Here is a 17828-nt window from a genome sequence, read left to right as displayed (position 1 = left end):
ACTTACTCCCTCATTAGGGTTCTTGTAAGTGCTGCAAAACTTTTTAACTTTCTGCAGTATATCTGTTACTAAGCAAAAAAAACTTATGGATTAAATGTACACATACCTACCAACCTACCAATCAAGGATGCTTAAACCTATTGGAGTTTTCTTCACAACTACTGTTACTGTTCTTTTACATAAATAATAAAACAAACTATTTAAAACTCCAAAGGATGGCTGGTCATTTCAATATAAAAATGTAGATAGTTGAAATTGAACATTTATTTATAAAGATCTCCATTTCAGGGCAAAAAGAGGAACATAATGAATAAAGGACAGGGGGAATTGGTTTTTAAAACAAGAACCATCCCTCTTATATTCACAGGGAGAACATACACAGCCATTGACCCATTCTTCTATCTGGATGTATAGTTAGGTCCTTAAATATTTGGACACTGACACACTTTTAAAAATTTTGGTTTCATACATCACAATGGAATTGAAATGACACAAATGAAATGCAAATGAAGTACAGACATTTGGCCTAAATTTATTGGGTTGAGCAAAATAATTTTATAAAAAATATTAGGAACTGGATTCATTTTATACACAATCCCCTCATATCAGGACCACAATTGTAACTGGACAAATTATGTATTATAGTTGAAAAAAACATGTTCATTTTTAAGTCAAATATGTTGTATTAGAGGAAAAAAGAGGTTTTAGGCTCATATTTTGGGTAAAATAAAGAGTTCATCTATATTTTATATATCTATATTTTATATATCTATACATCTATATATAAAACATGATTTACATCAATTATAGTGAAAAAATGTTAGTCATAGATAAATACCCTGGTTCTGTTCAGACCAGGGTATTTTTGAAACTAGACAAAGTCTTCATAAGCAAAAGATTGGCGGTGATTGATGGCTCCAGGCAATGTACATGCCCGGGCCACCCCCTCCCCCTGTATGAACCGCCCCACTTCTGGGCAGTTCACATGCTATGCACAGAGAGGACTGACAGAATCGGGCCATCCATTTCAGGGGACATAGCATACTAGGGGTGTGGCCACATGCACACCCAGGCGGGCACACACTCCCAAGAAGTGAGCGCTGTATTTTAGGTGCGCCTTCTCCACACACAGCCTGCTCAGCTGAACCCACACAATACAGGACATTTCTGCATATATGGAAGGAACATCTTCAAGGTAACAATTTCCTATACACATTTCCTATATGGTTATTTGAATACTTACCCTAACTGATATCTTCACCATATGCTGCCACCATACAGGATCTAATTTATTTTTGTGTTGCGCAGTTTACCAGTTAGTTCTTTTTTTATTTAGAATGCACCAAAGTATAGCTCTTGTTACACCTAATTTTTGTATTTTTTCTGATGTTTTATTTTCAGATGCGTAGACACTTCCAATAAATGTCGTTGGAAACGAACAACTAACGGACGATCGTCCAAGAATCGTAACAAAAAAGGTGCACAACGACTGACCAACGACACTGACGAATGATGATTGTCGCTGGAAATTAACGATCATCCTGTTGGATCTAATTGAGTGACGATCGTTCTCTATCTATCGTGTGTACTGTGGTTCAGTAATCGTGGATGTTTTTGCAATACACTTTCTCCTTTCCATGTCACTTCCTGCATCGTTCAAACGACCGTATCTACATTATTGGTAGATTATGTTTGAATGATCATATTGTTACAGCATGTACAGAATTGTGCACAATACGATTGTTCAAAATAATCGTGCATAATCATTGATTGGTCTTAATCGTTTGTTTTCTTATGATAATTATTAGAAGTGTGTACCTAGCTTAAGGATAGTCTGTTTCACCTGAATGGGAGAGCTCCTTTTACTGCATGTTGTAGGTTCCCCGCACAATCTTCAAGTCTAAACAACACGCCTGATATCAACTCCAGACCTTTTATCTGCCTAATTGATGATGAAATGACAACAGTTATACAGGTTTGAAGTCAACTGTCCAATAATTTTTGATCCCTTAAAAAGAGGATAGTACATATTTGGGAGGAGTAATTCCAAAACCCCTCATCCAATTTGGACGTGGATATCTACAAATTAAAGCTGAGAGTCTACACTTCATGTCCATATTCATTATATAACTGTAATTTTAAATATGTTTCAGTAAAAAGTTAAAATAACAAAACATGTGGGAAAAAAACTTCACACACATCTAAGAAAACTAGTGAGGTTTTTTTTAGCAGTTAATGTTTGTAATAAATTATTTTTTTTTAATTTAGTATTCTCATAAAACCAATGCTTATTCTAAATCATAATGAGCACATTTTCATACCTTAATCCCAGTGTCACTTTATGTGACTAAAGCCGAGATAAAGATGAAGCCCTCCAATTTACTAATTCCTTTGACAAAGTATTCCTATGAAACTAGAGGGTAATTATATGACAAATGTTATGACTTCTCAAAAAAATATTAAAATATTTTATTCTTTAACTGTATAATACAAAATAGGAAGGATATTTTTTGTTCCTTGCTAGTAAATCTAAAAGGAGTTCATGTACACAATTAGCTTTTTATCCTAAGGGAACAAGCATTGACTTTTGTCTGATGCTTCCACTTAATAGGGTGACAATCTAATGTTTACTTGTTTATAGTTGCAGACAAATGTTCTAATAAACTGGCTTTTTTGCCAACTCGAACAACAGTGGTCTATACGGGAGCAACCTTGAAACTTTTGTTTTTTATATTTAAAACTGTGCTATATAATCCCATTGTTATATATCATGTGTATTGCATGATTTAACTACTGTTATCTAGAATACTGTCATCACTGCAAGGATGGGTGCTACAATCTTCACAGCCAGCTCCAGGCGGACTTACTACCTAATAATTGCATTATGTGCACGAGTTACATCATCCCTGGCCGGCTGGTCATACCCCACAGAGCCAAGCTTTAGGCTGGTTTAGAGCAAAAACAAAAATCCATTGAGAGCTAGGGAGTTAGATATTTGACTTGCATGTCTCTTTTATCAAATAGTACTATCTCCTGGTGTTTTTTGTTTTCTCAGTTTAGGTCCGCTTTAAATATATAGGAGGTGGCAAAAAGTAAAGTGGTGCTAGTTGCATCCATATTGCATTGTTAGATCATATACTCTTCAGAAGGAGAAAAACTGCCTTTTGTTACTTGCTTTCATTTACCTTCTCACTGTAGTCCTGGTTTGTTTTCACAACAATTTAAAGCCTATATTCTCTTCTATTCCTGCTGGCTTAGACATTGTAAAAATCTATTCTGTATATTCAGAAAAAAAATTATATTGCCAGAAGTAATAATGGTATGGCAAATCTACAGGAACAGAGAGGACATTTTGAATCTTCCTTTTACACAGCAATAAACGACTTGAGCTACAATAAAAAAAAATTTTGTTCTTGGATTTAGATATGCAATAAAGTTTGAAAAATAACATCCTATTACTTAAAGATTGATTGCTGGAGGAGTTGTCAATGAACTGTCATAAAAAACACTGAGGGACCAGAGATGATTTGATACGTTTTAGGGAACCTGCCCAGAGCTGGCATAAAAGTGATACACTACACAGTGGTTCTAAATATTGCTAATTGCTACATTTTAGGATCCAAATAGCTATCAATGTAAAAATAAAGTTCTTCTGTTTAGTTCTTCCATTTTTTTAAATTCTTTCTGTACACAGGTATCCCCTATACACATCAGTTATTTGTAGGAAAAGCTGGGAGCTCCACACACCTGAGCTACCCCCCTGTAGGCAGTGTCCATCTGTGCTTTGAGTATGTTGCATTTAATGTGTTCAGGTAAAGGTGAAGAAGGTGATATAGGGGAAAGGAGAGGCTTCTCGTGTGGTTTCTTGTCTTCACCCTGTATGGGTTTTAAAGAAATACAAAATGTACAGATTACTTTAACAAGCACAACCAACAAGAGTTGACAAGCACAACCAAGAGTGTCCTTTGCCTGTTGTAACCAAAAACCCTAAAACTAACACAATCACATCAGCAATCAGCAAAGAATACATTATCTCAAAATAATTTTTAGTGCCTCAATATTTATAAACAGCAAAGCATAAAAGTGCAAAGAACTTACAAATATTTAGATATCATAACATTATTGTGAATACAGAATGCTTTGACTGAAACTCTAAAGTACTGTCTGTTACAACCCTCATAATATGCTAAACATATGTGCAAATGAGCTGCCAAAGTGCTAAAATAATACATGTGCCAAATAAGGAGTATAATAGTAGAAAACCAGACAGCTGAAATAAGGCCTAAGCGTAAGCATGGAAAAGAGAACACTAAATATAGGAGAGAAAAATCCAGATCCTTTAGGTCACAATGGCTCTTTCAGCCTACCTTTTTCCCATAGTGTATTTTGCTGCTGTAATTTTACAAGGTAAATGGTGCACATACACCCAACAATTCACATTATTTTAAAGTTGTGCTTCAATAACCCTGAGTGCAAATGAACCTGTCACTTGTTCATTAGTTTTCCTTTTCACAGTTCCATTGGTTCCATCCAATGCATTAAAAGAATACCTCACAAGGCTTGTCAGTACGTTTTCTTTTCTGGGATATTTTGTAAAAAAATAAAACATTTTTTTATCTTGTTTGTTTATTTTATTTATTAACTTTAACTCTTAATTTGTAACAGAATGCCATAACCACAAACAAAAATACACTTTCATCTTTTTACCATTTTCCTTCAGGGACCAAACTTTTTTTAAAAGAGAAATGTCCATTTTCTGGACTTTCATTATTCCTTTTTGATCTACATAAGTAAAGGTGGTATTATTGGGGAAGATAAAATGATTAGATTGCTTCCAGCTGAAATTACATCTTTCTATCAGGATGCTTCTCTGAAAGCCTAAATACAGTCATCTTAGGTGATCTCAAGGCTTAATTTTTAATCATAATATGTAGTGTTAATGTAACGCCTAGGATATCCAAGGATTACAAGATGGGCAATGTGGCTACTAGTGCAATATTCTATACTATCGTTTGTACACGACATATATTTTCCTTTTATATTGCTAAGTTGGTTCTGCAATATATTCCTTTTTAAGGGAAAATAATTTAAAGTAGGATTCCATTGGCAGGTTCCATGAAAGTTATGTTAATAAATAAGGTTGGGTTTTTTGGTGTTTGCTGTAAGCTTTTCTAGTTAATCAAAAATGGAATATTTTTGAGGACCTCTTTGAAATCATATGTGGTGGTATATGTGTTCTCGGAGGTATATGTGTTCTAATGTAGCCTTCATGCCACATGCATGCTTTATGCATATAAAACATACTCTAAATACTTCCAAAGTTCCATTGAGTTCCTAATTCTGAGTCTATGGTGCCTGTGCTAGGCTAAAATTCTAAACAATGTTATAAGCCCTGTCTAATGAACCTTTCATCAAACCTGAAAAGCAACATTTGTAAATAGTGATTTTGTATATAGTGATGCCCTAAAAAATGTATTGATATTCGTGGCTAATACTTATAAACCATTACTACTAGTAGTGGTAGTAAAATGGAAGGATAAACCAGTACCTTGCTCAAGCTGATGTGCAAAGGTGACCATGGAAAAGACATCATACTTGATTCAACATCTGTTTTTTTTAAATGCCTTGAAACATCTTCATAAAGAATAGGAATTTCAGAAGACCCTCCTAAAAAATACATAAAATGTATGTTATCCGAGCATAAAATATTTTACAATACGTGTAACAGTGTTTTTAGTGCAACATGATCATGTATTGTTTATCGCAGTATTGAGTAATCTCACTATATTATAAATGCCATATGTATATTTAGGTATATTATACCTAAAAACACATAAAAAACATTAGTCATTCTACATTAAAATCCGTAATGTGAAAATGCTTATTATTAGCAGATATCATATCAATGACCATCAATTTTCTGACCCAATTTGCTCAGTCCTCCTCTGGCACTGAACACTATGTTCTCTGGTATTGTAATAGGGGGGAAATTGAGGTTAACAATAAATAATAAAACACAGCAGCTTGTCTGATAAAACTGGTCAGCTTCACACCTATTAGTCACAAGACTATACCAGGCAAAGGTAATCAAATAAAGCTACTTTTGAACACCTACAAGGAGTGTTTAGCCCCAAGTCACAACTGTGACAGCTAGGTATTCCACGAAATGTCTCCTTTCAGCTTTTCAGGGCACTTTTGCTCTAACATCTTTGAAGCTTTTAGCAAGTTCTAACAAGAGATGCAGTGCCAAGTAAGAACACCACAACATGATAAACTTGAAAATACATTTTTTTTACAGTCACCCTGCCATACTGAGGAGTGTACGATGGATTTGCATCTATTGCTGCCCCAGAGAGACGTCAGGAAGTTTGAAGAAATAGGTGGGACGTCCCCTATTACACAGCTGTCCGCAAAACAGATATTCACGCTCCAAACATTTTTTTCTCACCTATTGTTCTGAGAACAACAATAACAGTTTGAATTTTCTCCTACTTTATTTCTAGGTGAAAAATGGTTTTGCCCAGAGATACACTTTAAACATTAGCAGAGGGAAGGCTTTTCTATACCCATCTGATGTTTGTGAAAATAATGCAGTTTGTCATTGGCACTAGAAAATTACAGCTAATATAAAGAAAGAAAATTAAAACTCATCTTTCAGAAATCTAAGCTTTTGTGGGCTATCATTTTATAATGGTAAAGCTTTTTGAAGAGGTAAATTTGACATGAAGCATTCTCTGGTGAAGAATCTTCCAGGTCCATGTGTTTCAATGGACATGGGCAATCAATGTTTCAGTGATTTTCAGATTCTCTGCTTTAAAAACAGACCTACCAGACTAATATAGAAAACATGGGGGAATAATTCAATTACAGCAGTGAATTGTGATGGTTTACTAATTTATTGTTTAGAAAGTGCACAGAAAGACAATGAGGGAATTAACAAGGACCTATTCCTTGTTAATTCCTTAAACCTAAAAATTCAAAATATATTCAAAACTACTTCAAAGTGTAGTTACATAGTTTGTCAAGTTGAAAAAAGGCAAGGTCCATCAAGCAAAGGTCTATCAAGTTCAACCACTAGGGAAATAAACATATGCCAGAAAAAAACCCTATAGACATAGAGATGATCCAGAGATAATCAAAAAAACCTTATTAAGCCTGATTCTACTTGCTCCAACAAGAGAAAAAAAATTCCTGATCTAAAGCAATCAGATGTTCCCTGGATCAACAGTCTCCGTTGTCTTTACTTTAAAGTAATCTAAAGAACCTGCAAAAACTAATTCCTGTGGGGAGCCTAATACACATTTTCACAGACCTTACTGTGAAGAATCCCTTCCCTATCTGGAAATTAAACTTTTTTTCCTCCAGACGCAAGGAGTCTTTACTATACCCTACTAGTGAATATTTGTAAAGCAAGCTCTCTATATTGACCACTTATATATTTTTAGAAAATTACCATACCCCCCCCCCCCTTCTTCTCAAGGAAGAATAGATTCAGTTAAACTAATCGCTCTTTATAGCTGAGCTCCACCATTCCTTGTATTAGTTTAGTTGCCTTTGGCTAGGTACACAAGTGCAATAATTATAGTTTGAAAACGAACGATCAACGAATATTCCCGATTTTTTTGAACAATCGTATTGTGCACAACCCTCTACATGCTTTAATGATACGATCCTTTAAATATAATTCACCAATAAGGTACACACTTATACGATTGTTTGTAAATGATCGTTCAAACGATGCTGGAAGTGACATGTACAGGAGAAAATGTAACACAGAACAATCCACGATCACTGAACGACCGTACACACAATAGATTAGGAACAATTGTCACCCAATCAGATCCCCTCGGATGGTCATTCATTTCCAGCAAGATACCTCGTTCATCTGCGTCCTTGTGCACCTTTTTTGTTAACAATTATCGAACGATCTGACGTTGATTTCCAACGACAATTATTGCGTGTGTACACAGCCTTTCTCTGCACTCTCTATACTTCCACAATGCTAAATACATATATAACATTTTAGAGTGAAATAAAAAAAAACTCTGTTCATAAACTCCTTACATGATTAAAAAAAAAAAAAGTGCATTATTTTAGGTTTTAAGAGAATATCAATACACTTGAGTATTTCAGTTTTATGTTTAGTGATGCAGTATTGATTCTAAAAATGCACTGCTCTAATTTTTTTTTCTTCTTCCTTCCCTGCCCCTCAGATCTAGGCTGTGGAAAATACTAGTACTATTGCAGCATAAATGCCTAAAATCAGTAAATTTTCTCAGCCCCATGACATCACTTCCAATGTAAATATTGTTTTGTTAAGCACGCAAAGAGCCGGTGATGTCATCATTGGTAAGGTAAATAAGTAATTAAGTGACTTGACCGGTTACATTCCCATTGACTGGTGGCTGTCAGGTGGTGGTCACCTTTTTTTTTTTTATATTTCATAGTCACGCTGCAATATTATTTTTATTGGCCACATCTAGGTTTGAATAGTGGTAGGGGAAGCATGGAAGCGGCTGGATAATTGCAGAATGTACTGAGGTATTGTGGACTATGGAACACCCCAACTTGCTAGATAGCACTGCAGTGCCGCCCACAGTATCAGACCCCTATTGAAGATCTTAGTGACAGACCCCCTAGTGCAAAAAGAAAAGGAGACTGGAGGATGGACATAATAAAGAAGGGGGCACTTGGCAAGGGACAACAAAAAATATTAGGAATCAGAGAAGTGCATTGATGTATTTGATTGTAACATAATACACTAAGGGGGATATTATACCTGAAAGTTGTTAACTTAATGATAGCAATGTGTGCCACTTACTGTATGTAAGAGAGAGGGAACTGTCTCATATGCCCTTCAAGGATGTGGACAAAATGTATGCCAGTTACCTAAAAAATGCTGACAGCAAACAGAAAGTGCCCTTCTCCCTTAATATAATTTAGAATATTTATTGAGATAAAAGCTTTAAAAAAGAAATGGTGACATTTTACATGACCCAATCCCACTAAGATGAATGGTTTCCTGCTTGAAGTATGCTTTACAGAATAATAATTTGCAGTGAATGCAATTGTTCTGATCTATTTCTTCTTCATAGACTTCAACAGGTTTCAGGCACAACAAAAGAAACATTTCAAATTAAAAATATCCAGTGAAGGTTAGGCAACAAATAGTCTAACAAATAGCATTGGATCAGGGGGAAAAGATGTAGTGGGACACTTTTTAACTTTTACTTTTCTAAGGGCTTCTTCAGACCCCAGAATTTTTCAAGTGGTTTAAAATTTTCATGCAGTTTGCCATCCTTGCTGCCTGCATCAGCAGATTTTAATAGGAAGTGTTTAAAATAGCTTAAAAATGCATAAACAGGCAGTTGCAAATTCCCGTAAAAGTGTATGCAAATGCCTGCAAAAACCAAACATTTTTTTCCTGAAAAGGATCTGGACACCTAGCTGTGGGCGTCCAGAAGCAGTAACATTCATGCTTTTTTTTTTTTTTTTTTTACTGCAAATCTGTCTATATATACTGCAAGCCTGAACAAGCCCAAAAATAGTGCAAGTTTGAACAAGAAAATATACCCAGTGAAGGTTAGACACATAAATGCAGTCAATTATGCACATATGCTAATGGAACTTCTTTTTCTGGATATACCATTAGGTTTAGATCAAGGGGGCAGGATTTATAAATGATTGCTTTTTATATTCATCTTGATAAACTTTCACTTAGAAAAGTATTAATTTTATTATGCTTGGACATAATTGATTTGTTAAAGTGCATAGGGACTTCCCCCATAGGATGGAAATTCTATGCTAAATTGTAAAGAGATGGCACCACTAATTTAAAAATGTGATGTCAGACTGGGGGCACATTACAAGGAGAAAGAGAACTTTTTCTGCTATCTTAGGACCAGAAAAACATTTTCCCATAACTTGTAAGGCAAAGGCAGCAAGAGGCCCTCAAAGACACAAATCGTCCTATGGTTTTTTTCTGAGAGTAGAATATCTAAATGGATGTTTTTTTTCCAAATCTGTGCTGTTTCACAATACCGCTTTATGTATTGGCATACCTCCTATACCCAGTCTTAGCAGATGATATGCCCACATGCTGAATAGGTATTATCCCCAGCCAGTTTAACTCAAAAGACATAGAATACAGATCCAAGGCAATTTTACTTCCAAGAAGTGCAGTATATTAGATACAATAAAGTCCTACAAGTATTTCCAGAAGTGTAATAAGACACAGGTTTGCCAATCCTTGTCTTTAAGATACACACTTGCAATTATGGTCGCTGGAAAGGATCGTGAAAGAATAAGTACCGCACGATGCATGAACAAGCTCAGTGCATACAGCACCGTTCTGCTCTATGGGGAGGGGAGAGCGAAGGAGTGGCACCCCGTTGTGTGCTCTCCCCCTTCACTTGCATTACGATCGTTCTTTGTTCACGACCGTCGTTCGGGCAAAGAATGGCGCGTACTGTACACACCTTAGATTCTCGTCAATATTGGCCCTGAGCCGATTATCTGGCGATACACTTTCATGAGTGAACCTGGGTGATCCAGTAAATCTAGAAGGGATCTGGTCCAGAATTAAAAACATTTGCTAACAAATAGCTTATGCCTTTTATCATTATTTATTAAAATTAAGGTTCACTGGTAAAAATGTATCTTCTCTAGCCTAGAAGAAGATACAGGCCCATTCTATCTTTAAAAAACTTTTTTACATTCTGTCCAGCCAAGCGGCAACCTACCCTGTTTCCCCGATGATAAGACACTGTCTTATTTTTTTTTGAAGGCCAAAATATGCTCTAGGGCTTATTTTCAGGGGGATGCCTTATTTACCCATGAAGAAGACTACAGCCATTCATGTCCACTTCTGATCAATCTGTGCCAATCATTGTCCCCTTCTGATCACTCATGTGCAATTCAAATTCCCTTTCTGATCATCTTGTGTCATTCAAACTCTCCTTCTGATCACTCTGTCATTCAAATTCCTCTTCTGATCACGCTGTGCTTTTTTTCTATTGCACGGCAGTTAGGACAGGGGAACAGCAGGTGGCGCTGTGCCGGCTTCTTTCGCTTTGCTTTACAAGACAGGAGAAAACACGATGCTGGCAGAGGAGAGGAGAGACGCTGCTGCAGCCAGACACACGCAGGATCCGGGTATCGGGTGAGTATGTTTTAATTATTTTTTTTGGGTGGCTTATTTGCGGGGGGGGGGGCTTTTTTTTCATTTTAACATGAAAAGGGGGGGCTGTCTTATTTGATGGCCCTGCCTTATCATCGGGGAAACACGGTATTTGTTTTTCTCAGATCAAACTTTATCACAATTTTTATTGCAAGAAAAACCTACATGCCTGATCTTTCCCATATTATGGCCTAAAAACATACTGTTTGGCTAAGTCAATATATATAAACCTTGTCTAGTCTGCATCTCCTATACTGTAGTCTAAACAGTTGTTTATATAGGTCCCAGCCACACAACAAATTTTGTGGCTTTTTTCCTTCTATTCCTTTCTAATATTGTTTTACAAGATAAAAATCTAACTATATGTGTCTTTCTCTTGCCCTCCTTGTGTTAACTGTTAATTCATGTAATCTTCATTTTGATTGTGTGGAAATAATTAGGGAAACTGGGATATGCGAGTGTTCATGAGTTCTGACATAATAATATTAATAAATTTAATTTTTCTTGGACCTTCCTTGATTCAGTCATGCAGCCAGTGGCTAGGAAAAGGGGGCAAATATGTGTCTGCCATTGCTGTACCATACCAGACACACTGCCTTTCCTTAATATTGGGAGTTTTGAGGGAAGGGCCTACTTTGCACATCCACTCCCCCAAAGAGGATGTGGGGAGTTTGTGGGGGTATATCCACTCCCTTGCCTAGTGGAACGAGTAAAGAAGATATATAACTTATTTCAAGAAAATGACAGTTTAAATGAACACACAGGCACCCTGGAAAAAAGCCACATTTTTAATAATAAACTTAATGTCAGGGTATACTACATATGTTTTTTGTTACTTTTACACCTATATATTTTAAAACCTCTCCGAATTGTAAGATTGCAGAAAAGGTTTGGGCTCCTGACCAGCAATTTAAATGAAAAAGTATGCACTTACTGCTTGAACTGGTACTTCCTGAAACTTTATCTTTGCTATCAGTGCCGAGGTGTCCATACGATGAGTGGGGATGATGGTGATGATGTTGATGATGGTGGTTATGTCTACTGGATGCTTTTGACGTATAACGAGTCCCTCCATTTTCTTCAATGTTGAATAAATGAAGATCACTGCTTTTAATCCCTGGTGACAATGGATACCTGATAACAAAACATATCATAAATAACAAATACCTGATACATAAAACATATTGTATATAGTGGGTTGGAGCACTAATATTTCATAATTATTGTCTTTTTTTACTGCTAGGGAGATTTCCCTTCACTTTTTATTTAGTCAACAGGACAGGAAGTGGGGGGAAATCTTACCATGTGGACAAAAAAGCAGTAACCACTGGATAATAGATTTATTCTTTCCCCACTCTAAATCAAGGAATATTTTACCTAAAAAATAAGATTTAGGGAAAACAAACTATGTGTAATACTTTAAAAAAAAAAAAAAAACTGTATAGGTAAACAAAAGCAGTATGAAGTACCCATAGCCAGTCTTTTTTTTTTATTTTACAATATTTTTTTTCTTCAGATTTACTTAATAATGCATCCCTGGGATTCTAGAGATGCAGATTGAGGTTATATTTGTACTAACACACCTATCTCAAGAATAAAGTCCAGAAATGATGTACATTAGAAAGAATAGTAACATTTTTAAACCAGTCCAGGTCTTTTACTTATCTTGTACTGGATTTCTTTCAGAGATATTCCATTGTATATAAATATACATAAAAAAGAGGTTGTAAGCTATTATATTCTGCCTTAGGAGATAGACAGGGCTTTAATTTAACCAAAATCTAATAAGTATGAGAATAAAATGTGTGTGATGCTGAAGAAAAATGGGAAAGTGTCCTGTAATGTTTTCCTTTTAAAGTTTGCATAAAGGGAACCTAGTATAGTGCAGATCGGGGGATCACATCTCCCCAAGCTTTCCTTTTTTTTTTTTTGTTTTAACAAAATCATGTATAGCTTTAGGATATCCCACAAGTGTGGTATTTAAAAAAAATGTGTATTTTCAATGTTGCTCTAAGCTGTATATAGACTCTCTCCCCACTATATGGTATTCGTTAAAACTTTTTTTCAATCAAGTAAATTGTTTCCCATGACATTTTACTATTTAGCATTTCACCTAATAGCCCTAAAAGGGCCAGATTTTTTTTATAAATTCAAGATTTGTCTCCCTTGGACCTTTTGGCGCCAACAAATACTTGGTGATGAAATATTATAATGAAAAAGCGCAAATATAATTTCACACAGGCATATTTTTCCTTTACATAGGTAAATACGTGCAAAAATTACTCAGTTAAACAGTGCTTTCAATAATAAATCATCCAAATGTTTTGAATATTCATATTACTAATTTTTCTACCATTACCTGTTGGAAGTTGTGCTACCATTCAATACAACCCATTTCAACAATAAAAAGTAACATTTTCCACCCATTTGTGCATTGCAATGGCTATTCCTGCAGCTACAGTGTTCATAAGGCATTCATTTTACTGCTGCTTTCTTAACCTTTTGTTTTGTGGAAAAAAACATTCGGTATACCATCCAAAGCAAGAGGAAAAATAAGTCAAACACCAGTAGCACACTTTTTGGCACAGTATGTGTTTCAGCACAGGTCATAAAATTAAAAGTCTATTCATGAGGGTAAAGTAATGTAACATGCTGAAGCTTTGAACTGTATAATTAACTTGTCCAAAAATACAGGTAATGAAACCTAGCACAGAGATAGAATAGAAAAGAAAATGACCTACTTTATATTCCCATTGTTCAACTTACTTGTTAAAGAACACACTGCCCATTCCTAAATCTTACTGAACCGTTTTAGCTCCTGCATCTATTTACCACTTATGGACCAGAGCAATTTCATGTTTCTGCTTTGGGCCTTTTTATCGGGGGATGACTTTTTCTTTACCTAATTTAAGAAAATAATGTATATTGTGTATAAGTTTTTTGGTTATATAGTCTTCCACAAAATCATTTTAATTTTCATGTAATCTATGAAAAAAAAAAAATGTTTGAAAGAAAATTTCTAAAGCCCAAGTTTTATAACAGCAACTACAACCGACTGCTGCATTACCTATTAGGTTCCATCTGTTATTTTATTTCAATAAACATACAGAAACCAGAGAGGGCATAGGAGGTAGGTATGTACTAGGGAAAGAGGTACAACAGTGAAAAAAGGGTGGGGGGTAAGTGTCCACATCAGGAAGGGTCCTGTGTCGATGAACAATAATCAATCCATGGGTTCCATGTTGGTTCAAAAGCATGGGGAGTGTCCTCCCATCCATGGAGATGTGCTCCATGCTGCCCAGGCCCCCACATCCCTGAAAGCAGAGATTAGAGGACCCTGGGAATCACCAAGAAACCTTGGTGGGAACTGGGTACTATCACAACATAACTTTGATCCAGACTGAAAGGGAATATTGAAGGGAGGGAATTTCTGGATCGCAACCAGGATCCACATAAATGTTGAGATTGCAGCCCAGTGCCAGGCTGGACCTCTATGTCCACCCACTGGGCCTGTCTGGATAATAAAGTAATCCAGAAAAACTGGGCTATTTGGGTGGCCCTATGATAGTTCCTAAAATTTCGGACCCCTGAGGCTTTCTCTGGACCAGGGGCAGGTGAGCATTGTGGTGTGATTCAATTGGCTCCTCTTGCAACCCCAGATAACTTTGCCTGACAAAGGTTTGAAGTAGGTCTAGGGACCTAGGAGGTAGGGGGATTGGGAGTGTGCAGAACAAATATCAATCTGTCATTTTGCCATAGCCAGTAATTGGAAAAGTGGTAGGTATTCAACTATGGGGACTTTACTGAATTTTGGGAGGGGGGTATACATAACAATAACAAAACATTTCACCAGATTAACAGGTGACACATTCACCAAGAAAATAATGACCTGAGGTTCTGTTTTAAATATATATTTACACCAGTAGTTGTTTACGGTAGCGATGAGTAAAATTTATTTGCTCAAAGTTCAGCAGATTTTGGCAGTTAATTTAATTGGTGGCACATTTGGATAAACAAATGTGGCCTTTTGCCAAAGCAGTAGTGACCTCCTCCTTTCTGGTATTCCACTAACCTGACTCTCGCCTCTACAATTCTCCTCTCTTCCTCTTCCTCTCCTCTATTATGAATGCTGCAGCCAGACTCATCCATCCTTCCCATCGCTCTTCTTCTGCTGCATCTCTTTGCAGTTCTTTTCATTTTAACTTAGAATCAAATTAAAGCTCCTGTGCTTTGCCTACAAATCCCTCTACAACTCTTGTCGCACTTACCTTTCTAACCTGGTAAAAAAAAATACTCTCCTAGCCCCTCTATTCGCTCCTCCAATGACCTACTACTGACTTCCTCAACTAGCTGCCTCAACTCTCTGAAGGGGTCGTCCTTGTCCCATTCGGCTTGCTCCTACTTTCTGCTCGTTTAACCCCCCCCCGGCAGTATTCCCGAGTGCTACTTGGAGTGAATTTTACATGCAAAAAGCGGTAACCCTGAGTCACACACAGGAAAGGAAAAAAAAACTACTACCTGGACCCCTCGATCCAGCAGCGTCCTCAGCGATCCCCAGCCGGCTTCTACATCACATTCTCGGTGTGATGTGTGAAGCGTCGGTTCACTGGAAAGGCGTGGCTGGGCAGGAAATTTAAAAACAGATTACATTGTAAACTGCTTTTAAATGCTTGATCACAGTGAAATATAATAAATCATAAATAATAAATGCAAAAGTATAATGTCCAGTGCCCTAATTTACAATTTGTCCACTATTAGCCCTGACCTTGATCTGAAGTTTGCTTGAACTTTTCCTGACCTTTTTCATCATTTCCGGATTTCATAATTTGAACACTCTGACCTTGAACATTCCTGACTGCTTACTGGAGACTTGACCACATCCATGGCATACAAATGGCATTTTGCTAGCGCAAAAAGTGTTGAACAACTAGAAAGCAACAATAGCGATTTGGAGTCACTTGTGGAATCAAGTGATAGTGATTCACCGGAAAACTTGTCATCAGACAGTGACAGTGAAAGTGAACTCGGTGACGAATCTAAACATGAGGACAGTATTGTGCGCACTTAGTGCTCTACTGACCTTGATACCGCTCAGGAAGCTCCCCCAAGATTCCCATTTACTGGCTCATCTGGTGTGAAAATTGATGCTGAACGCAACGACCCCTTGGCATACCTGCAATTGTTTCTGACAGATGAGGTTATTGAAAAAATAGTTGCTGAGACAAACAGTTGCTGCACAACAATGTGGGAACCAGTGACCAAAAATGACTTTTGGCTATTTTTGGGTTTCGTGATACTTCAGGGAGTGGTGGACAAACCCCTGCAGAAATGGTATTGGTCTACCAATAAATTACTTGAAAAAAAAGGCATGACAAAAAAGATGTGTACCTAATGAGTACAGTCAATAGTGCCTCCACTGTATGGTACGGACAAAAGATGGGAAAGAAATCATGAAGCCACAAGTGGTGATTGACTACAATAACACCATGGGAGGTGTCGACAGAGCTGATCAAGCAATGACATTCTACCCAGCAATGAGAAAACAGCAAAAGAAGTATTACAAAAAGATTTTCAAGCAGCTTGCCTACACATTCTCTACAAGCAAAAGAGTGACAGGCCTGTGAATAATTCTGACTTCATTTGGAAAGTTTACGAATCTATTGTCAAGAACCACCAAACAATATCAATGGCTGTGAATAGACCTGGACGCCATGTTGTTACCGTTATCAACCCGGAACGCCTGACTGGTCGTCACTTCACGGACTACATCCCACCAACTGAGAAAAAGGCAGCACCTACAAGGATGTGCGTGGTTTGTTGCTCAAAGAGGGATGACAGTGGTAGGAAGATCCACAAGGAAACCAGGTTCTACTGTCCTGATGACTTTGGACATTGTGCAGTACCATATTTTAAAATTTACCATACCCGGGATGTCTACTAGACATTTATTTTAAATTTATCAATAATATTGCACCCTTGTTTAGACACTGATTTTTGTTATATCACATTATTTTTTATAATTATTATTAAAAATATTTATTATATTATAATTTATGATTTGTGTTTCAAACTTTATAATTCAGAGTTACTCCTAAGAGTTACAGGCCTACAATACCAAACAACAAATTTCCATGTAAAACAATGTACAGCTTTTGGCATACAAATACTGACATAATTAGACTGCCAGGGAGGTTAAAAGAGCACTTAAAATCCATTTTTTCAAACTCTCCTACCCGTTTTCCTGTCTGTTGAAATCTCATCACACGTACAGCTCCAAGACTCTTTGGAATGGTCTTTCTCATCCTATTCAGCTTGCTCCTATTTTCTGCTCATTTAAAAGAGCACTTAAAACCCATTTTTTCAAACTTGCCTACCCGTCTTCTTCTGTTTTTTGAAACCCTCACTACTTCCCACTACTATATATCTCCCCTTCTATTGTGCGTTACTTCACACACCTCCTGGATTGTAAGCTCTTCGGAGCAGGGTCCCGTCCTCCTGTGTCACTGTCTGTAGTCATCCGTCATTTTCCACCCCTATTTAATGTATAGCGCTGCGTAATATGTTAGCGCTAAAAAATCCTGTTTATTAATATTATTAATAATAATATTAATAATAATAATAATACTATTAATAGTATGAAAAGCTGGAC

The 17828-nt window shown here is 36.6% G+C and overlaps 1 protein-coding gene across 1 annotated transcript in view; it reads right to left on the bottom strand.

Annotated features, from left to right (window-relative positions):
- The window catches only part of EPB41L4B (erythrocyte membrane protein band 4.1 like 4B), a 159830-nt gene that overhangs the window by 33921 nt on the left and 108081 nt on the right, over nucleotides 1-17828 (bottom strand). The window contains exons 16-18 of the mRNA XM_072411912.1: nucleotides 12114-12313; nucleotides 5549-5667; nucleotides 3748-3876 (exon numbers count right to left, since the gene is read on the bottom strand). Of these exons, the coding sequence (XP_072268013.1) occupies nucleotides 3748-3876; nucleotides 5549-5667; nucleotides 12114-12313 (448 nt within the window). The remainder of the gene's footprint in view (nucleotides 1-3747; nucleotides 3877-5548; nucleotides 5668-12113; nucleotides 12314-17828) is intronic.

The sequence above is a fragment of the Pyxicephalus adspersus genome, chromosome 5, assembly GCF_032062135.1.
Source record: "Pyxicephalus adspersus chromosome 5, UCB_Pads_2.0, whole genome shotgun sequence".
NCBI classification, from domain to species: Eukaryota; Metazoa; Chordata; class Amphibia; order Anura; family Pyxicephalidae; genus Pyxicephalus; species Pyxicephalus adspersus.
The sequence above is the reverse complement of the archived record's forward strand: the minus strand, read 5'-3'. Positions and strand labels throughout refer to the sequence as shown.